A 21,851-nucleotide genomic window follows, 5' to 3' on the forward strand; every position below is an offset into this window, starting at 1 on the left:
ATTGTTGTTGCGTGCAACAGACAAGCTACTCAAATATTTATGCACTATAGTCTTACGTACAGGATTGGGGGCATCTCGAGGAAGTGGAGCAGTTTGCCAACCAAAACACGAACTCGCAAAAGTTCGCCAAGGACCTACTTGAAGGCACTTGCAAGTAGTCATCATCCACTAATTGAGATCGTTGCAGCTCTGAATTAAGCCAAAAATCACGCCCTTGTTCAAGGACCATTCATATGCAGCGTTGAGTAATTAGAACCCCAACGCCCCCACAACCATTAGCGAAAATTTTATTACAAATTTACAGTTTTTTCGACCACTCACTGCCAAGTCTTGAGCACGAAGCGCACTTGAAGCAACAAAAGCGGAACTCTGCTTCCCACTAAAATGTTTTATAATTCTCGTGGGGTGGCGCCTGTGTCACCTTTAACGGACTGTCAACGTGCAACAAAAACACTTGAAACTGGCAACAAGCGGAGCGGCAAAAGGGTCGCCCCTCAAGTGCTGTTTTAATTGCTTCGCAGAGCAACAGCAGCAACAGTGTTTAGAGCGGTTGGAAACAACAATATTATTACTGCCAAGGGACCGAAAGGTTTACTGCGCTGCATATTCAATTATAGCAGTATTAAAAGTTACAATTTACTTTAAGTCACAGGTAAAAATATGTTACATGAACCTTAAAAGCCGAAAATAATTTAAATACTATTAAGAATATAAGCATAAAAAACTCTGCTAAGGTTGGCTGTAAAAGTATTGTAATTGATTTGCATAAAAGGGGGCACCACTCAGAATTCGCTCTATCCGTTTCTACCGAGCGATCATCGAAGCCCTGCGTCCCGAACGATGCGAGGCACCAAAAAGGACACTGGGCAAATCCTCACGCTGCCGAATAGAACGATTCAACTCATCAACGCGGGTGCACTTGGCTTTCAGCTAGTGTGAAAGTATGTGAAGACTGACTACAGAAATGATCCTGTGAAGTATAGTCTTAACTGTTCGCTGCCCAACCTGTGGATCTTGGTGCGCTGTAGGCCAGAACTAGTTGGGAATCACAAGAGTGTGCGCATGAACAAAACGAACAGCACGTGGGGCGATAGGCGAACGCTGTATCAGTGCGTTGATATTATAGGGAGGGAATAGGTTCTTGTTCATTTCTCGAGCGTCTTGCTTGACGACCGTTGTTGTTGGCACTGATCGGAAAAATACAAAGAAGAAAAAAAAACTTGGCAGCGGTGGGATTCGAACCCACGCCTCCGAGGAGACTGGTGCCTTAAACCAGCGCCTTAGACCGCTCGGCCACGCTACCTTGTTGTAGTTCATGTCAAACGCTCATGAAGAGACGAGCAACAGAGACGTTCTAAGACGAGCACACATAAGAAGTATCTGTGTCTGCTTGTGTGGAACTACTTTTATGGACGCAACACCTTGTCTTTATTTTCCCACCCACACCGCTGTGCATATAAATGCTCTCATTTGGAAAAAAGGAATGTCAATCAAACGAAATCAATTTCTGGCGCAAGCCTTACTCCTTCGCCGCTCTGCTGCATTAAAATGTTTATTATATGTATTTTGCAAAACTGTCAGCGTTTTTTCCTGGCAGCGTCAGCTTAGAAATGCGTTTAAAATTCAAATGAAAATGCGAATTTATGCGTGACAGGCGGTGGTCGTGCTCTCTTCGCTCACACATGCAACCGCAGCAACAATTTCTGGTCTTGGGCTGACTGGCGTCCCGTTGTTGCAGCCATAAACTGAAGCCGGCATCTGAGTTGGGCAAAAGACTCAGCAATGAAATTAGAAAATTGCAATAAAAATCTTTGCACGGCACGAGAAGCAAAACAAAATAAAGTCTGCGGTTTCCATAAGGGTGCTGCTACCCGTAGCCGAAATAAGGGGTTGTGAGGCAGCATTTGCGGTTTCATTAAAATGCCACCGAAAAAGGAAGCAAAAAGTCGGACGCCGCGTCAGCAATGGGAATATTTTGCCACACACGTGGATTTGTATACAAATTTAAAGGGAAGCGACATGGAAATAATTATAAAATAGTTAAATTTCCACGCCAGACAGATGCTGGGAAAATACAAAAAATCACGTACAATCCGCGCGGACAGAGGCGAGTAATCTGAACCCGGCCAGGTAAAACGCTAATGGAGTTAATTGCGGGCATTATCAAGAATGTTGGGCAGCTGGTATGTTGGAATCAAATTAAATTTCAAACAATTGACAAATTGAAATTCCACCGACGGAAACTGAACAATAGCAGCATTCCGAGCGCTTTAGAAGAGGTTAGACGGATGTCCACTTAATATGCTCGCCAGCAGGAGCAGTAAATGAAATGAATGACTAGACAAAATAGTTTTGTCAAGACCGCAGAGCTGCGAAATCACTTTGGCCAGTAAGAAGTAGTTGTGGGAGAAATATCTCCAAAGAAATGCTGAAATACCACATTTTCACAGTATAATTTTCCGCCAGACATCTGAAAACAAATCAGTCATTCTATTCTCGTAATGTGTCTTGATGAGTGTTTGACATTCACTACATTATGGTAGCGTGGCCGAGCGGTCTAAGGCGCTGGTTTAAGGCACCAGTCTCCTCGGAGGCGTGGGTTCGAATCCCACCGCTGCCAAGTTTTTTTTTCTTCTTTGTATTTTTCCGATCAGTGCCAACAACAACGGTCGTCAAGCAAGACGCTCGAGAAATGAACAAGAACCTATTCCCACCCTATAATATCAACGCACTGATACAGCGTTCGCCTATCGCCCCACGTGCTGTTCGTTTTGTTCATGCGCACACTCTTGTGATTCCCAACTTGTTCTGGCCGACAGCGCACCAAGATCCACAGGTTGGGCAGCGAACAGTTAAGACTATACTTCACAGGATCATTTCTGTAGTCAGTCTTCACATACTTTCACACTAGCTGAAAGCCAAGTGCACCCGCGTTGATGAGTTGAATCGTTCTATTCGGCAGCGTGAGGATTTGCCCAGTGTCCTTTTTGGTGCCTCGCATCGTTCGGGACGCAGGGCTTCGATGATCGCTCGGTAGAAACGGATAGAGCGAATTCTGAGTGGTGCCCCCTTTTATGCAAATCAATTTAAACAGAGAGAGAAAAGAGTATTTTTAAAATCATTAGGAATTGTTCAGTTCCTTCTTAAATTATCCTGATGTGGATAATGAAAACTGTTTCTTAATTATAATATACGTATGCAAATTTAGTGTATTGTCAGATTATGTGTCGTCTTGAGTGTAAAGAGTTCATGGGATGTATTCTCTTTAGACGTCGGAGGGAAATAGATGAATGAAAAGAATGTCTCTCTCCGCTTTGGGATAATGCGTGTGATGGTATGATGGCCAGGTATGAGCTACATAGAAGTATCGTCGGAATGGACTGTTTGGATCGGTCATCTATGTTTGTTCTCAAACGTAAATTCTAAATTCTGTTGATAAATTTTGCAGCCATTGTTAGGATTTTTATTTGACAAATGTAATAGGGAGTGGTGGCGGGGATGCTGGGCCCTTTATGAATAGAGTTCTCTAGTTTCGTTATTCTGTTTGTGCATTCTGGGAAGTGCATTAAAAGTTTGGCTGCCTGGAGAATTGCGTTCGGGGAGGTAACTCTTCGCTAACAACGTATTATTGGCAATATTTTATAAGCTTGCCAAGACCACCCCGCTACCCTTGGAGTACCTATGTGTGTCGACCCCCCTGGTCCTTTGAAAAATTGGCATGTCGTTGTAACTTTTACCCGACTATGAGGAAAAAATAAAATCTCTTGGCACATAAGTTTTGTGCACGTTAAGTACTTTTTCATAACCATCGCAGTCGTTGCTGTTGTCTGGCTTTCGCCGGGGCAGAGCTGGTGGGGAAGTGTTTTCCTATGCCTCGGGGGCATAATATGCATATGCAACGACAGAGGGGCAACAAATAATAGCGAATGGCAATAAAAAGTACGATACACATTGAGGGTAAGGCAGCAAAAAGGAAACTTTAAATAGTTTCAGCTACTTTTTCGAGAGTTTTGCAAATGTGGCGGATGTGCGGGGGAAACTGCACCAATGTTAAATTACTTTTGGGGCCATTTTTTTTTTTCATTGCAGGGCTTTCGTTATTTTGTATTCCGTTTTGTGTAAAAGTTTGTGGCACTAAATTAAGCGATTACAAATGGCTATTCTTGATAATAGAAATTATAAATTGATATCAAGCAAAGTTGCCAACAAGTTGGAGCTGGGAAAAGAGAATTTTTAGGTAGGAAAAACATAAAAAAAAGGAAAAGAAAAATGTGGGAAAAAATATGGGCACCTGACTGGGGATCGAACCCCGTCCTCATGTATCGCAGTTTGTGGACCTCAGCAATTAGTAGTGACAGCAAAAGTATGCAAGAATTTTTGTGTTGAGAACTTTACGATTCTATTGCTTAAAATAAGTTTATTTGGATAAAGTTGCATAAACTCTGATGCTATTTGGCGTGGCAAGTACCGTTTTTTGTGAACTTTGCCCCGGCACTCGCCAGCCGATTTGCTTGCTCTGCACGTAGCGTCATTTTTGACATTTAATTATGGCCGCTGCCAACAGAGGAGTAAGATGTAAACTCGATTTCATGGCCCCGAACTCACAAAAGGTGGTTCCATATTTCGTTTCTTGGGGCTCTGGCAATGCGTGCTACGTGTGCATCTTGTACCTGTCTATTGTAGTTCCATATGCAAGCCACATGACCCAGCCATGCCCTCTGCACTGAGCGAAATTAAGTGAGAGATTTGAATGGTGCTTAGGTTCACTTATGATTTACTCTCAAGAATATTTTGGCATACTTTGTACTGTCAAAATTTATTGTAATGTTAGTTTTAATTATATATTAATTTAGCATTAATTTACAATATTTGTAAAAACCATAGTTTACAATTAAATTCATATACTCATATTCATAAAATGAAAGTTAAGATTCTAGAGTATAATTAAATTTTGTTGAACTTTTAGCATTTCACTTATGTCATTTTTGGCAGTGTAGTCCTTCCTTCTATTGAGTTGAACGTGCGTTGTCAAAACTGCCGCTTCATTTTTTTCCCATAAAACTGGGAATCTTCGTCCACTATTTTTTTTTTTTTTTGGAAGTTCCTTCTCCACCCCATTTTTTCTGCCTTGCAGCTGGACAACTTTGTGTGTGTCCTGGCGATTTATGAAAAAAAAGAAATAGCAGCAGGACGAGTAGGGCGTCGCACGTGATGTGAAATGGCAAAGGATTTGCCGGGGGAGCTAGCCGGCCAACAGGGGAGTGCACTGGACAATGGCGTCTAAATTAATTATCAAGGATAACAGCGTGAAAGGTTCAGCGACGCTGCATTGTCTCCTGGCTCCTAATTCAATTACGACAGCTGGCGGCGTGGTGGGGGCAAATTAAAAAAGGCTTAGGCCAGAGTTAATACGGACTTAAGCGGGGTAATTAAAAGCCCAAGCTGCAATTGCATTCGGGAAATGTCTTAACTCACAGCGCCTTCCATCCCCATTTTGGAAACCGGGGGGAGGTCTGCTATTCCCATCCCCCTGCCCATCGTGGCTGCCGTAAAATCACGAACTGCAAATCTCTTGAGAATAATTTGAAACATAGAACACTCCGAGGAGCTGGAGAGGAAAGCCAAAAGACGATGCCGCCGAATCCCTTCCACATTAAAATATGATGAGCTCGTGAAGGCAACGGCACAAATGAAAACGAAGTTAATAAAAAAAGGTTGTAAAGGGAGGAGGGGGCGAGCCAGGTGAGTCTCAGGTGTCTGCGGAGGGTGTCCAAAAAATAATCAACATAAAAAAGAAAATTATTTGCAATATTATCAAGAGCTACAAAAGTTACAAGGCAGACAACAGTGGAAAGCGAAACGAAGAAATGAAAATGCTGGCCATGAGAATACCAAAATGAAAATATGCCAAGGCAGTCGGAAAAATCAGGTGGAATTTTATAGTAAAAGATGAACAATGGGGATGCAATTGATGGCTTATAGCAATGGTAACAATACGAGCTAATAAATACATATATAAGATTAAAGTTATGTTCAAGTATTCGGCTTAAAAAATATTTAAATTTGCTTCATAAGTGTATTTTATCAAACAATTCTTTCAATTTTATCAATAGCTAAGTTTGAACTAAAATAAAATATATTTAAATTTTTCTATGTACACTTTTAAGTTAGCTAAATTAATCCCTCCGAATTTTCCCACTGTTTAATTTCAGATAGCTTTTCACAGTACATTTGCCTCCACTTAAGCTTCGCAACTGCAGTTCCTTTTCGAGTTTTGTAATTGGGGTTAGGTCCAGCAATAAACCCCAACCGTTTAATCACAACGAAGCCAAATAAACCAGCTAAACTGAGATGCAAATTAAATTTGGTTTTAATCAAACAGAGCCAGAGACTCATGTATTTTCCATGCGGGGGCCGAGCCACAAGGCCGTGTTCAACAAGCAAATCAATTAAAGGGCTGCGCCTCGAGCGCCAAACAAAAGGCAAAAGTCAAGATTTTCGATACGAATTTGACCTCAAACGAAGTCATCACTTGACCACTTTAGAAGACAATGGGACAAGCGATGCATTAGGCAAACAAAAGCAAATACACGAAACGTGATCAAAGTTTTTCCATTCGATTTATGGCTTGTGCATCCAAAACTGCCGGATGACCGGTTCGATGCGGCCGGATTCATCGATCAAGTCATTGGTGAGCGATTGAAGATCGAAGATCAGCCACAGATCAAGTTCAAAGTCATTTGGGTCTAGAGTTGCTTCCGTTGCCGTCGGCAAGAGTTGGCCAAACAGTTTTGGGCATATAAAAGCCATTGGAGATCATCGCATTCACAGCACACATCTTTCGTTGAGCGCAGTCTAAACACTTGAAATCATGGTGAGTTGCTTGGTTTTCGCTCTAACAAATATTTATCTTCGACGATTGTTTATTTAACATTTACCCTATATTTTATATATTTAGAAATTCCTGATCATTGCCATCGCCTTCTTGGCCTGCGCCTTCGCCGATGTCTCAGAGCTTTCGGGCTACGACTACCAGCAGCCAGCTCCTGCTCCCGTGGAAACCTACATCCCACCCGCACCGCCAGCACCCGCACCCGTCGAGACCTACATTCCCCCGGCACCACCAGCACCCGAGTACATCCCACCTGCTCCTGTCCAGGCCGAGGAGCCCATCATCGAGGAGATCGAGCAGCCCGCCCAGGACGGCTACCGCTACAAGACCGTCCGTCGTCGCGTCTTCCGTCACCGCAACTAAGATGAAAGCCATTTGTTATTGTTAATTTGTTGACTCGAGTGCAATTGCTGAATACCATCTTTGGAAATTCACTTGGAGAGTAAATATCTATCTGTGAAAAATTATTCGTTGTCTTGTACTTCTTTGGTTGTTATCAAAGTTTAGTTCGCAGGAAAATATACCACAAAATTTAAAACTATACATAAAATCCCTCCTAATCGTTGTATGGAAGGACAATTTTTAAATTCAATCGCCTTATCAACAGGTTCCCATCGTCCAAGTGCCCAAGTTCAATTTGCAATGCCAAAGTCGCCATTTGAATGGGGTTTCCTTGGCGATAACCATCAGCCCCTCGGGTTTTTCCGTCATCCAACCCTCTTTAACCCCGACCAATCCACAAAGGCCTAAACAAACCGCTCAAGGACAAACACATGTTCTGGCCAACACTGGCATTCCAATAGATTCTCTCCCCTTTTCGAAAGTCTGGCAGTAAAAAGGTCAAACCGTCGACTAGACCAATTTGACTTAACCAAAAATTGCTGAAACATTCAATGAGCAGGGACAGAAAGTGCTTCCCCTTCCCGGCAATCGATTGGCTTGGACTCAGCCAAAGCAAACAAATCCTCGATTACAAAATCAAACAGAGCACAAAAACAAAGGATGCCGAAATGGAAAAAAATGTTTGCCCATAATGCAAAATGGGAAAATATGCGAATTCAATAAGCTGCGAGCGGTTGCTTGGTTAGCTGGTTGGCTGGACAGAAAGGGAGATGGCGACAGGGACATGTGGCTGGGCAGGACACCACCGGCTCCTACCACCTCGCCTCCTCCGTCTGACGGCGCTTACAAGTCATTTGGGCCAATTGCTGTTGACTCTGCGCTCTAAGGCGAATTTCCGCTGCGAAGTCGAGTTCACATATTTTGCACTCACTTTATGCTGATGACATGCAAGTGGCAAAAATTATTTGCGCTCGTGCATTTGGCGACCAACTACAGCCACGTCTCCTCCGGACCAGCCAAAGGCGAATAATGAGCAGCAAACAAGCTGTGGAAATCAGCAAGCTATGGTCCAGGCACTGAGAAAAATTCTAGTTAAATATAAAAAAAATATTGCAACATAAGTAGGTCACTTAAGATAAAAATAATGCTAGATAACTAACTGATGATAAACCCATCATGAAATGGGATGGGATCATGAAGGGGGATGAAAAAGCGTACCTTTCATTTTAAACATACTTCCGATTTCTCCCAGTGCATGCGAGAGCGGGAACAGGACTCAGACCTCAGACTACAGGAGCATGAAGAAAAAATGCCGCCCGACGGCAGACAGCTCCCATTTCCATTTCCATCGTCTTCTTTGTCGTGACATACGGAAAATTCCCCACGGAGTCTATCAACAGTTGATAAAGCAAAATGTGCGTAGAGGCAGCCGGAGAAATGGTATGACCCTTGGATGGCATTCTTTTCCTTTTTGGTATGTACATAAGTTTATTATTTTGAAGGTAATTGGATTTGTGTTGCAGCAGTCAAGAAGTCGCCGCAGCATAATAAGAAAATATAGACGAGGACATTGAACTTGGGGGCGCGACACTACCAACATATGCTCAGTGCCCAAGGAATCGCCTCTGGCCGGGGAGTCCATCCGCTGGACATCGCACATTGGCCATTGTTTGCACTCGTAATTGTTTTCCTAATGGATAAAGTCTATAAATTTCTGCGACCGACACCCGGCCAAATGCGAAATATGTCACGAATGTTAAGCGTTTTATAAACGACTCCAATGCGTTTGTGGGCAGGAGCGGACTAGGGAACCGGAATGCTGGGGATTTATCGATGTTGGCCACTCAGCGGGTCCAAGAAATGGCCAGCGGATTGCAGTTGCCAAGCTGATGCACTTGCCAATGACTCGTAAATTAAGATGTTGATGGAGCTCCCCCTTTTCGAATTGTCTACGGGAATGTTTTTGTTTCGCTTTCCTTGATTTGAAATGGAAAATGAGAAATTTAAGACATATAAATTCCAAGAACAGTGCATCGTAATCAAAATTTAACATTACTCTTTTATTTCAAGCGAACCTATTCTTCATTGAAAGGTGGCTGATGAATTCCTAAAATTCGATTAAAGTTTCCCTTGTACATCTGAGCTCTGGTGGGTTCGTTATCTTTTCTCTGGTTACCGGTACGGACTTCCTTTAGTCGATCGTGGGCCAAGGGAAATAAAAGCCCGTCACCACGACTGGAGAAGATCGGGAAGGGCCAGAGGTACCACTTATCGCCATAAAGGTCGCGAAAATTATCGAAGCATCCCAAATTGAAACCATTTTTGTTCTTGCCGCCAACCAGAAAGTATGTGGCATAAGCCGACTCCATAGTGGTGCGATTTCGAGATACATTGAACAAGCTGACAGTGTACATAATCACGGTGAATATGTTAAAGAGTATGCATACCACGTACTGAAGAACGTTCCACGAATGCTGATTTTTCAGGGCAGTAACTTCAAAGCCACAAATCAGGTACAAATCATAGATCATTACGCAGAACAGATAAAAGCAATATACTTCAGCGTAAAACAGGAAGAGTATGAAGTACTTGAAGTTGTGAAAGTGAACGCAGTTCACTATCCAAGGACAGTGGTGGTCCATTTTCAGGACGCACATGTGGCAGGATCGACAATGATGAGCTCTATCCGGCTTAATAATCCAGCAAGTCCTGCAATATCTCACGAGTCCATCGATGGTGCACGTGGCAACGGGTAAATTTCTAGCTGCATAACTTAGGACTCGAGCTGCACCCTCTACTCCGTCGTTTCGTTTCAATCTGTCCACATCCTCGGGTGATATTTTCCATTGATCGGGAATCCTAACTGGAGCTACGAAAATGCACCGAAACCATGTCCATAGGAACATGAACAACAGTAGGTGGTAGAAAAAGAGCAACAGTCCAATGGTCAAGTAGTCCGAGACTTTCTTTATGCAGATTTGGTAAACAAATACGTGGTAGGACCATACCAACACGCCCAGAATTATGAGGGCAGGAAGCCATCTGACCGGGCAACAGGGCACACTTCTATGGCCTTCCCTAATCGGGCACATTCTGGAAGGGATCCTCCGGTGCGAGTAGTGTTTTGATTTCTTTGCGGGAACATGTTGCTGAACTTCTATTTTTGATCACTTTTTGCCTGCCTACTGTCTTATGATTTATAGGTAATAGAGACTTTTGTGCGTTTTGATTATTTATTTACTCTTCACATCCATCTTTAAAGAAAACATTAACTGATACCTGGGCAAGGTGATCTTTGCCGGAGGCCTATCACATTAGTCAACAATTGGGTGTCACGGACTTAGTTGCGGTGACGGAAGACGCGGCGACGGACGGTCTTGTAGCGGTAGCCGTCCTGGGCGGGCTGCTCGATCTCCTCGATAATGGGCTCCTCGGCCTGGACAGGAGCAGGTGGGATGTATGCGGGAGCAGGAGCTGCAGGAGGGATGTAGGTCTCCACGGGAGCAGCTGGAGCAGGTGCTGGAGGGATGTAGGTGTTCTTGGGCGCCGGTGGTGGTGGTGGTGGTGGCGGTGGGATGTAGGCCTTGGCAGGTGCAGCCGGGGGAGGAATGTAGGTGTTCTTGGGTGCTGGTGGGGGTGGTGGTGGCGGTGGGGGAATGTAGCTCTTCACAGGTGCCGGTGGAGCGGGCTGGGGGTAATCGTATCCTCCGGCAGCCAGCTCGGAAACATCAGCGTAGGCGCAGGCCAAGAAGGCGACGGCAATGATCAGGAATTTCTAGGAAGGAAATGAATATGTTTTAGCATATATAGTTTGCCGATTATCCTTAAGGTGGTGTAATCCGTGCACTTACCATCTTGAGGAGATGGGCTTGTTGCTGCTTGGATCACAAGTTGATTTGTGCTGCTGAACTCGAAGTGTGACTACGGTTTTTATAGCTCATTGTTTTTTGGGGCTGCGGGTCAACCGGAGCCAAATTAATTGCATGATGCCCCCATGATACATGGGGGTCTTCACCTCACTCACAAAAAAGTCGGAAGACAAGCGATACCGAACACACGACAACGAGCCTCCAATGCCAAGGCGGTTAGACGGGTTTTCTGGTTTCGTTTTTTGGCTTTGGTTTTCAGTTTTGGTATCCAAAATCGCATTATCGCTGCTTTGACTTGGACTAACTTTTTGTCTTCAGTCTTAAGATACTGCAAAAGCTTCTCTAATTAGATCAAACAAACCTATTGTTGCATGGTTTAATTTGTTTTTTAGTCATTATGTTTTTATTTTGATGAATGGTCGTGGGTCACACGCAAGATTGGCTTGGGTTTATGTTTTAATAATTATTTTATTTCTTTTGGATTATTTTTTCCGTTTTCTGTTCTCTTGCTTCTGCTTTTTGAGCTGGGCGAAATATTAGCTGGCGGCCGGGCCTATGGAGTCGTTTCAAGTTTATGCCAAAATTAATTTCAATTTGCTTAGATTATGTTGATCTTGAAAATGTCTGGCGAAGCTTAATTAATTACTCAGGTCCGGATAGACTCTGGCTTTTTCGAACACCTGGCTAATAAAATGGTTTATAGTATTTCTGCGTCGCATCATTTGGCTGGCAGACGATGAACACGTTTTCGGTGGGTGCAAATAAGTAGTAAGAGATGTGCTCGCCAAAAAGATTGAAATGAATCTATAAGAATTGGATATGTGTTTTGGTTTCTAGTTTAATTATATTTATTTACTCTTTCACTCGAATTAAAACAATTGATTAAAGTAATCAAATTGTTTGACCTTTTTACGCCTATTCCTTAGATTATGAAAGCGATCGATCCTTAGTTTTGGAATTTATATGCCTGGTAATTCAGAGTACCTCTGAACTATGAAGGATTTTCTAAATTGCTATACAGAGAATATAAGGGATAATCTGTTTTTATACAAGAGTTTAAATTATTGTTCATACACATATTATATGTATGACCTTCGATCATAGCTCCTTTATAAGACAAACACAGTGAAAGTTTAGATAGTAACTTTTTTCGTTTTATTTAATAAGTTTTCTCCTGGCGGAGATCACCGATGGACTAGCTCTCTAGTAACGGCGACGGATCACACGGCGGACGGTCTTGTAACGGTAGCCATCGGCGGACACGGGCTCGATCTCCTCCAGAACGGGCTGAGGGGCCAGGACGGGAACGGGAGCGGGAGCTGGGGCGACCTTCACGGGCAGAGGAGCTGGGGCTGGGATGCTCACGGGTGCGGGGGGAATGTAGGTGTTGACGGGTGCGGGGGCAACCTTGATGGGAGCGGGAGCAGGGATGGCAACTGGAGCGGGAGCTGGGGCGGGAATCTCGACCTGCACGGGTGCGGGGGGAATGTAGGTGTTCACTGGAGCGGGAGCGAACTTGATGGGAGCAGGAGCAGGAATGGCCACTGGAGCGGGTGCTGGAGCGGGAACCTCAATCTGGATGGGAGCTGGTGCGGGTGCGGGGGGAATGTAGGTGTTCACGGGAGCGGGCGCAACCTTGATGGGAGCGGGAGCGGCCACGGGCAATGGAGCCGGCTGTGGGATGCTGACGGGAGCATAGTTGTAGCCCGACAGGTGGGACACATCGGCGTGGGCAACGGCCAAGAGGGCGACGGCGACAACCAGGAATTTCTGCAAATTAATTTACCAAATTAGTCAGGACTAAGAGTATTCAGTTTTAGTTTCGTACTAACCATTGTGGATGTATGTTACTTGGAACGTGGACGTTTCTAGTATGGTTCGGAGTCATCTGCCAGGTGGTATTTATATCAAAACCTGGGCGCGGTGCAGAAGCGAAAGATAAACATTAATACGAGCGAAGAAGTGCGGATATCAGGGTCTCTTAATATGCCAGAAACCAGAATTTTACGAGCCACGCCAATGGTCAACTGTGGTACCCTACGCTGACCAGGAGGAGTTGTTTCGACCGAAGCTCACTTTCATATGCATCATTTTAATAGTTACTATTTGTATAATGTGGCCTTACAGTGCAAATATATGCAGACGAGCTATTCATTTGGGTTTAAAGCTTTTAAACAATTGTTACAGTGTAGCGCAAAACGACAGTCCGTCAAGTTCAACCTGCTCTTCTCAACTCGTACTTGCTTGTATTTCCATTGTCTTCATTTAAATATCATTTGCATAAAACATTTGTGCCTTAGTGTATCAAATTGAACTGCCAAAACTAAAGCCGCTCTAAAACTGGAAACCTACTCTCAAGCTTTTGGCAATAGAGGCCTACAGACTGTTTGGTCCACAGACGCCAGACGATTGGCAAGTTCAGGCGGTCATTAATCTGCTTGATTAGCTGTGATAAGGTGGCTAAAAACAAAAGCCTATTGCTTAATTACACCGAGACAAAAAAGGCTGTGGTCTAGAATCGATAAGATTGTTATAACATAGAACATGTAACTAAACAAACTTAAACAAACTGATTTACTTAAGATTACTTCAGGAGACATAAATCTATATAATATCTCGCTTTAAAATCATACGTATATTATTTACTTAGAATGACCCTTTTTCGCTCAGTGCGCTTATATTGAAGCCCGACCAGATGGCCAAGGAATCTCCAAAATTAGCAAGCGGTGGCTGCTTCGAACGGGTCAAAAGTTGAACATGACGCCACCCAGACTGTCCCCATGTGTCACTGCCAAGCGGAAAACAAATTAGCCAGTCGAAAGGGAAGTTCTGGGGCCACTTTAAGTGGGGAAAGGGAAGAATACCGACCAGCGCTGTGAAGGACACCACTTTTGTGCCCGTGCACTCTCTCTTTTTAATTACACAAATTGCTAATGAACAATTTTCCGGTTGGTGCCAAAAATCCGCGGAGACTTCCCGACGCCGAAGTGATTTAATTTCCGTTGAATTTGTTTTCCTCGGAGTGTAAAAATAAAATACGAAGAGCGTGCACATGTGGCGAGGGGGGAGGGGGGAAACGGAGTGTTGGTGTTGTCAAAAAGCTATGCAAACAAGCACTTAACCCCTTTTATTTTGATTCCATTCCATTATTTTCGCAGCGCCAATAAACCGAAACTGCAAATGTATTTCGAACAAATACACAAACACTCTCTAACGGAGCATTGCACATACATAGACGCAGTGGCATGCTGGTCATGCAACGCTGCGTATACGTAATTTAGTTGTTTGCCCGTTAATAGTTGACATGCAGTGCATGGTGGCGTCATCAGAGGGCAAAAGGAAAATATATAGTTCGTTTCCCTTGAAGTGCTCGAAAAATGGGATGAAGTGGTTCCATTGGCGAGTATTTTTCCCATTCGAATTTGAAAATGTGGCCAAAAGGGCTTCAAATGTTTAAACAATGTGTTCTGGCTTCAAGATATCCAAAATATTTATGTTTTTCAGTATCACATTTTTATTTTAATTTAATGCGTGAAAACACAATGGTGTTTAGTTGCCTTTAGCTTTTCAATTTACAATCTCATTTCTTGGTTCACTGAACCTCAGCGTCCATTCTAATGAATTATATATTTATTTTTTTTTTGTTAATATTTATTCGATTGATTATAATTTTGGATACACGCGCTTCGGTTTAAACGAAGCTATCGCCTAGATCCCTTTCGCACTCATTCGTATAAATATTATTTGCATAACTAATTTACATTACTGGTGCAAAAATTGATTTGATAAATATTCAAAAACTGCAGCTCGCTGACTTGCTGGACTTCAAGTGGAAATGACAAGCACTTGCCAATCGATTTTCCACATTTTTCAACGTTCGATGGAGCTGCAGCTCATAAATTCATTCGCCGCGTCGGTATATATCTTTATAAGTGTGTGTATGCCGGTATATACCTGGCCAGATAAATCAACGGGCGACAAATTAATGCTGCAAATGAAGTGCAACTGCTGGCATCGAACGCGAGAGGAATCGAGGACCCACCTGTCCAGGATAACGATTATTTTCGCGCCTCTTGCCCGGACCTTTCCCACTCCATCAACCCCGACGTTCGATGGCGCCCCAATATGCAGTAACAGTAAAAATAAATGAAGGCAGTCAACGTTTGCATATTTCAGTGGCCGCCGCCCCACCATTTTCCAGCCCTTCTGGAGTTTGTCGTTTTTTGTTTTGTTTTTCCTTTTGGGGGGACTCCCCCCTCACGAACTGCTGATATAATTACGTTGATACTGTCAATTTCCCAACGATCCATGTCCCATATCCATGTGTACTCCGCACGTTCGATTTCGCACTGTCGCTTTAAAGCCGTAAGCCAGCCGACCAACAACTGGGATTCCGGCGGGTTCGAGTTCGAGGGACTCGTCAATTTTTACATCCGATTTATTGAGTAAGCCCAAAATGAAGGGTATGTTGCGGCACTATTCTGGATTTCAAGTGACTCTGAAAATAAATATTTTGCATATTTTTAAATGTTAACATTAAATGTTAACATTATTAGGAAATATGATAAATATCATAAAGAGTATTTTCCTCAGCTCTGTATATTTACCAAAAAGGTCATCTGCTATTCGAATAGTTGCATATTAATGACATTTATGGTTTTTCAAGAGCATTTTCACTTTTTCCGTTCGAGCATTTTCTTCTGCATACTTTTAGGCCGCTGGACTGATGATTATTTTGTAATCCACGGCGCCTAAAGCATTGATTACGCATTTTGCAGACCATCTGCCTGACAGGTTGAAATCGAAATGTGCATGGAAGGGGCCTGGATTTTTGGGTGGCTCCTCCGGCCATGCCGATGGGTCCCAGCGGCCATAATGCGTGTTAATCAGGCATCATTAACTGCTAATTAAGTGCGGTTGGAAGTGCAACCAACTGTCAATTGTTGGGTGTCCGCCATACCTGGCTCCTTTTTATTTAATCGCCAACCCTTCTGGCTGGCGGAGCAAAGTGCAATGAGGCTGAAAATTACCCAATCCATGCCACATGGCAGCTACTACTGGAATTTCAACTAATCGCTGGCGGGGATTAGTAAAATGCTACGATGCGTGGATGCAGAGTGCAGAGCCAACGAATTATCATGTTGTGAGTTGCTGAGATTAAACTACGTCAATCTCATATTGAGGAATCGGTATGAAGCAATTTAAGTAACTCATAATTGATGTGAAAATTAAGCAAGTGAAAGAAGATTTTTAATTTCGCCGCCACACAAACTAATCACCATTGATTGCAATGCGGCTGACCGAATCGTCTCTAAATTGTAATTGCCTGTCAAATGATTTTAGCAGCCCCTATGCCTCCGCCCCACAAAGGACTTTCTATTCCTGTATGCCGTAGTAGTGTAGTCCGCATAAAAGCAAAAATGTGTTTTAATTCATTTAATTGAGCTGCCAATATTTGACCAGAATGCAATTAACGAAATAAGCCAGGACAATCAATCTATTTTGGTTTGAGCCAAAGGGAGTGGATAAAAAAAAAATGATTTTGTTTTAATTATGCAATTAATTTTAGTAGCCTCCCTGATTGCGTTTGTGCTTTTTAATTAGTATGCGCCGTGGCAAGTGTAATATGTGGCTCTGCGGTTGTCCCGGAATTCAGACTAGAAAGTGGTGGATTTGGGTACCCACAGTCTCCGCCATTCAGCCAGACATTTCCCTAATCAAATTGGTGAGAGAAAAAGATCCGTAGACAGTTGTCTCTGCATTTTCTTGTTAATTTTCCACAGCGTCTATCGTCTGTCGATGTCCTGCTTCCTGGAGCGCCTTCGATTTCATCCTGCCACTTGTTAGCAGCCACAAGTGGTCAGTGGTCGTCTGATGAGGCCAATCCACTCGGCTCCATCTACATTCCGAGCTCCAGCTTCACCATCATCGATTTCGTGTGGGTGCACCGACAAAAATATTACCCAAATCATCTTATAAGCAACAATTAGTAGTAGACCCACGTACTGCTATTAATATATTTAAATCAATTTTTAAGAAAAATCGAATCTGGCCACAAGAAAATAAACAGTATAAGATTTATCATTTTTTTAAAGAAATTTCTAATGTAAAATATATGTAACCTCATTTCTGTGTCCTTGGATATATCTTTATTTAATTATACAAAATGCTGAAAATAAATTTTCCGCTTTCTGAGTGCATCTAAAAACTTTTGAATCTAACGAGAAAAAATTTCCACATCATCAAAGCTCATTCCAGGCCATAAATTTCGTGATAAATGTGGAGTGGCGAGGACTGCGGAGTCCGCCATCGAATCGAATCCTTTGGGAGTGTTCCGCAACTTGCTTGCAACTCCTTATTATCCTCCGCTGCCCCCTGCCCCATCCCCTACCGACACTATCTGTCCGATGGCAAGTTGATTCCACCAGTCTCGCCATCTCTTCGGGTTTCATAAATTTCCAACTCAAATGGCCAGAGCAAACTTAAGAGTTTCCCTTCCTCCTGTTTCCCGTTTGATTTGCTATGATTGGAAAACAATTTGAAGACTTTTCTTTTTGTTTAACAAATTGAAGGCGGAAATTTTTTATTGCGAGTCCCCGTAGGGATTCGTTAGGAAACAGTTTTTTGTTGGCTTTGGTAAGTTTAGAAACGGTGACGGTAGACGCGACGACGCACGGTCTTGTAGCGGTAGCCATCATTGGAAGCGGGCTCGATCTCCTCCAGAACCTGAGTGTTGGTTGGCTGGTAGACGGGAGCGGGAGCTGGTTGGTAAACTGGGGCAGGGGCTGGGATGCTGATGGGAGCTGGCTGGTAAACGGGAGCCGGGGCTGGGATGCTGATTGGTGCAGGTGGCACGTAGGACCTCACGGGAGCTGGGGCTGGGATCACAACTGGAGCGGGAGCAGGAGCAGAGATCACAACTGGTGCTGGAGCAGGGGCTGGGATCACAACGGGAGCGGGAGCAGGCTGGTAAACGGGAGCTGGAGCCGGGATGCTCACGGGAATGGGAGCAGGGGCTGGCTGGTAAACCGGAGCTGGTGCTGGTGCGGGGGGAATGTAGGTGTTCACTGGGGCTGGGGCAGGGATCTCAACTGGAGCCGGAGCTGGAATGCTGATGGGAGCAGGAGCTGGCTGGTAAACTGGGGCTGGGATCCTGATGGGAGCGGGTGCTGGGGCTGGGATGCTGATGGGTGCGGGTGGGACGTAGGTCTTCACGGGAGCTGGAGCCGGGATCACAACTGGAGCGGGAGCAGGAGCTGGGATCACAACTGGAGCGGGAGCTGGCTGGTAGACCGGAGCCGGGGCGGGCTGGTAGACCGGAGCAGGAGCAGGCTGGTAGACCGGAGCCGGGGCGGGCTGGTAGACCGGAGCCGGAGCTGGCTGGTAAACCGGAGCTGGGGCCGGAGGAGAGTAGTCGTAACCCAAATGGGAGACATCGCCATAGGCGCAGGCCAGAACGGCAAAGGCAACAACCAGGAATTTCTGAAAAGCCAAGCAAACCAAAGCGTTTAGAAATATAATCCTTGATCCTTCATCCATGTGGGTAAGCTCACCATGATGACAGCTGCAATCTGTTACTCCAAGAGCGATCGAGTAGCTTCTGTCTGTAGAGGCTCAATGGCTAACTATTTATACAAGACCGAGCCCAAAAACTTGAACTGAACCTCAGGCCGACCGCAGATCATCGTCAACGTCTCATCTGAATATTCAGCGCAGATGAGATTTTTTACTGGTTTTGTTTTTGGGGGTCGTCAGAATGAAGAAGCGCTCGATGGATCCGGGCTTAATAGGTTTATTGGATCTAAGGAATGAAGATTGAGATGCTGATAGATAGATAGACAGATATATAGATAGATGGATGGATGGTCGGTCTTAAGCCGTGTTAGCAGGCAACACCAAAAGTGACTTTTAGATGACATTTATCTGCATGCAGACAGCTAACGGCATATTTTATGGGATCATCTTTGGTTTTATTGGGCAGCTGGATTAATAGGTAAGCCGTATTTTTGGCACAAGCGTCTGGTGTAGCCGGAAATTTGCAATAATCGTTTGAAACGAATGCAGACGCAGAAACTGGTTGGGTTTTACGACTAGTTTGCCAAATGTTAGAAGCTATTGTTTTGGATTAGAGGAATCCGAAATTATTCAGCGGTTTTGACGACGTTCTTGCAGGCCCCTTAATGGAATCTTTTGTCTAGACTCTAAAGTGAGGCGCCCACAATCCAAACGGTTATGCAAATACATACTGTAAGTTGTCAAAAACAAAGCTAATTTTTTCTTAGTTCAACACTTTGGATACCTAACGATCCCTTGGTGGCCAATTAATTACTGCAAACCAGTTGCCCACTATTATGGTCATAAAAAATGGGTCTAGCTTACGTCTGAGCCTAAAATTATAAATTCGATCTCAAGGTTCCGCTATTTATGGTTTGGCGTTTCAACCAATTTTTCTCAGGAAAAGATTCAAATAGCACATAATTATATGATCCACACCTCGTATAATTGTTTGGACCTCAAAGCGCATAATACTCAAAATACCACTTCATTTTTAATTATGAATGCTTCATTACGCGGCGGCATCTTAAATTATTTCCTATTCATCTTGATTCATGTTTCCATAACTCTTCTCCTCCTTACCTGAATGGTTAATAGTTTAATTTGTATCCCTAGCTAGTGGGCACTAGTTAGTAATTTAATTTTCATAGAGGTCAAAAACTTCATGTTATAATTGCTTTATGATTTGGACACTGGTTGCTGAATTATTCGGGGTGTTGTTTGGACTTCAAGTGCAAACGTGTTAATCACACTGTTCATGGCCCGCATCTGGTCAAACATTTAAAAAACTTGTTGTTAACTATGTGAGTTTAGTTTGGTCTACCAGGCGACCAAATCATTTTCTGCATTTGTTTATATTTCATGTATGTAAATGCCGATCGTATTAGACATGCTGGCCAGCTCTAGGTTTTTTGCTTAGCATTTGCATGGCAAATGGCTTCCGTTGTTGTTTTTACTTGGCCCGGTTTATGGTTGTGCATATCAGCAGATGTCGTTATAGGCAAATCTCAATTAAACCATTGTTTATTCACTCAAATATTCATCCACACTTCTGATAGCTGGCCATCATACCTGGTTTCCAAGCCAAGCCAAAATAAATAGTTACGTCAAATAAATCCCTAGACTTTGCGTGGTCTATTTTTGGCATTTGTAAACTACAATTTCGGGGATTTCTCAGTTTCGTTTCCCGTAATTAAGATAGACTTGTTAAGTAGCCATGTAAAGGTCGTTTATATAAATTATTAATTAAATTTACATATCCAAATATCAGCCGGTTTTGTGATACGCCAGTGGCACTCTTTGTGTTAATAAGATTTACCGGGTTCTGCCAATAAATAACCTTTGCTTGTCGGAAGAGAAAATCTTCTAAATAATGTGATTTTTTCGGTTTGAAAATATGAAAAACTACTTGGTAGCATCATCTGTTTTCTGTGACGATAATGACGAATGTGAATAAATTTAAATCGATTTGATCCCACAATTCTGAGGGCGAAATAACCGGTTACCAGCTAATTTCGATTTTGGGCTCTTTTAAATAGGTTCACAATGGTGGCATTAAATATGGTGATTTGGTGTTATCTATCTGAAAATCATGAACAAAATACATAATGTTTTGGTTTCTAAAATCTTGGAAAAAAATAAATTATATAGTTTGTTTTTGTTGGAAGCAGATGCAAACGTTTCTGTCTTAAGACTATATATTAGCGCATAAACTATAAATAAATTGCCAAATTATAAAACTGAATTATGATTATAAAAGTCTGCAGAAAATATTTTAAGATGTTTTAATATGAATACACTTTCTTAAATGAGTTTCTGCTCCAATTTGTTTGGTATTTACTTCATATTGTGGTTTATATTACTTAGATTTTGAATTAGAACGTAATGAGTAGTAAAGACTCACATATATTTTATTTTTATGCACTTGTAAATTAATTTTTGGGCAATGCCTGGCTGCGTTAAGAAACCACAAAATCCACCGATAAAAAGGCTTTCCAAGGAAGCATGGAGATATAAGGACTTTTGGGTGTGGGAATGGTGAACCAGAGGGTGATAAAAAAAGAATGGAGGAGTCAAGTTACGAGCAATGCACAAAAGGCAACAACGGAAATGAAATCACGTACCAGGGGCGTTGTCATTCACAATGAGTGTGTGCCTTAGTGTGTGTGTTTTCGGTTGTTGTTCGCGTTGTTGCTCCAAACGTGGTTGTTGTTGAAGTTGTCAGCAGTCGCGGCGACGACAGAAGCTGCCATCGAAATATATATGCGTGCACTAGAAAAAACTAGCATGATAACCGGATCCGTTTTACAAATGAATGATGTAATCATATATCATTTATGGGACAGTCTAAAAGTATACCTTAATATGAATAGAAACGCAAACGCCCTTATCAGCAAAATAGATTTTGAAATGCATCTATATGCTTATTGATAACTGGTGGTGAAAAAAAGATCAGGTCGTTCTTCAATAAGTAAGTTTTAATTAGTGCGCAATTTTAAATTTAAGCAGTAAACATCTGGTGGTACTACCAAAAATACGCATGTGTCTTCTACCAAAATTAATAAATAATATAATAATAATAAATAATATAAATAATAAAATAAATATTTTTATAGATGAAATAACATTTTGTACGACAAAAAAACTTTGAAAAAACTAAATCTCAGTGCAAGTGTTTGTTTGTATTTGTTAAC

At 42.8% G+C, this 21,851-nt stretch overlaps 5 protein-coding genes and 4 non-coding genes across 11 annotated transcripts; 3 read left to right on the forward strand and 6 right to left on the reverse strand.

Moving 5' to 3' along the window:
• Positions 1 to 777: 777 nt before the first annotated feature.
• LOC120284513 lies at positions 778 to 987 on the reverse strand. Its single transcript, XR_005543791.1, has one exon. It is a non-coding gene; the product is annotated as a small nucleolar RNA U3 (small nucleolar RNA).
• A 234-nt stretch (positions 988 to 1,221) lies between these two features.
• Positions 1,222 to 1,303, reverse strand: Trnal-aag. Its single transcript has one exon. It is a non-coding gene; the product is annotated as a tRNA-Leu (tRNA).
• A 1,235-nt stretch (positions 1,304 to 2,538) lies between these two features.
• Positions 2,539 to 2,620, forward strand: Trnal-aag. The gene has a single exon. It is a non-coding gene; the product is annotated as a tRNA-Leu (tRNA).
• Positions 2,621 to 2,854: 234 nt separating this feature from the next.
• LOC120284514 lies at positions 2,855 to 3,064 on the forward strand. The gene has a single exon (XR_005543792.1). It is a non-coding gene; the product is annotated as a small nucleolar RNA U3 (small nucleolar RNA).
• A 3,699-nt stretch (positions 3,065 to 6,763) lies between these two features.
• LOC6734883 (matrix-remodeling-associated protein 7) lies at positions 6,764 to 7,430 on the forward strand. The gene is made up of 2 exons (XM_002081844.4): positions 6,764 to 6,874; positions 6,959 to 7,430. Exons 1-2 carry the CDS (start codon positions 6,872 to 6,874, stop codon positions 7,253 to 7,255), a joined length of 300 nt encoding a protein of 99 aa, XP_002081880.1. The 5' UTR covers positions 6,764 to 6,871; the 3' UTR covers positions 7,256 to 7,430.
• A 1,527-nt stretch (positions 7,431 to 8,957) lies between these two features.
• LOC6734884 (palmitoyltransferase ZDHHC15) lies at positions 8,958 to 10,389 on the reverse strand. Of its 3 annotated transcripts, none has more exons than XM_044922535.1 (2): positions 9,682 to 10,389; positions 8,958 to 9,597 (listed from the first exon to the last, which is right to left on the reverse strand). In XM_044922535.1, the coding sequence occupies exons 1-2, from the start codon at positions 10,324 to 10,326 to the stop codon at positions 9,310 to 9,312; spliced, it is 933 nt and encodes a 310-aa protein (XP_044778470.1). In that variant the 5' UTR covers positions 10,327 to 10,389; the 3' UTR covers positions 8,958 to 9,309. The 3 variants fall into 3 exon arrangements, with proteins under 3 accessions (XP_044778470.1, XP_016028133.1, XP_016028134.1); XM_016181742.3 differs by having other exon boundaries at positions 8,963 to 9,210; positions 9,310 to 10,387; XM_016181743.3 differs by having other exon boundaries at positions 8,963 to 9,210; positions 9,291 to 10,387.
• Positions 10,390 to 10,451: 62 nt separating this feature from the next.
• LOC27206611 (leucine-rich repeat extensin-like protein 3) lies at positions 10,452 to 11,192 on the reverse strand. The gene is made up of 2 exons (XM_016181741.3): positions 11,086 to 11,192; positions 10,452 to 11,009 (listed from the first exon to the last, which is right to left on the reverse strand). Exons 1-2 carry the CDS (start codon positions 11,086 to 11,088, stop codon positions 10,575 to 10,577), a joined length of 438 nt encoding a protein of 145 aa, XP_016028135.1. The 5' UTR covers positions 11,089 to 11,192; the 3' UTR covers positions 10,452 to 10,574.
• A 1,043-nt stretch (positions 11,193 to 12,235) lies between these two features.
• On the reverse strand, positions 12,236 to 13,036 carry LOC6739461 (skin secretory protein xP2). The gene is made up of 2 exons (XM_002076325.4): positions 12,936 to 13,036; positions 12,236 to 12,873 (listed from the first exon to the last, which is right to left on the reverse strand). Exons 1-2 carry the CDS (start codon positions 12,936 to 12,938, stop codon positions 12,307 to 12,309), a joined length of 570 nt encoding a protein of 189 aa, XP_002076361.1. The 5' UTR covers positions 12,939 to 13,036; the 3' UTR covers positions 12,236 to 12,306.
• A 4,618-nt stretch (positions 13,037 to 17,654) lies between these two features.
• Positions 17,655 to 18,766, reverse strand: LOC6734886 (skin secretory protein xP2). The gene is made up of 2 exons (XM_002081847.4): positions 18,657 to 18,766; positions 17,655 to 18,585 (listed from the first exon to the last, which is right to left on the reverse strand). Exons 1-2 carry the CDS (start codon positions 18,657 to 18,659, stop codon positions 17,746 to 17,748), a joined length of 843 nt encoding a protein of 280 aa, XP_002081883.2. The 5' UTR covers positions 18,660 to 18,766; the 3' UTR covers positions 17,655 to 17,745.
• Between the last annotated feature and the right edge of the window lie 3,085 nt (positions 18,767 to 21,851).

The sequence above is a fragment of the Drosophila simulans genome, chromosome 2R (genome assembly GCF_016746395.2).
Source record: "Drosophila simulans strain w501 chromosome 2R, Prin_Dsim_3.1, whole genome shotgun sequence".
NCBI lineage: Eukaryota > Metazoa > Arthropoda > Insecta > Diptera > Drosophilidae > Drosophila > Drosophila simulans.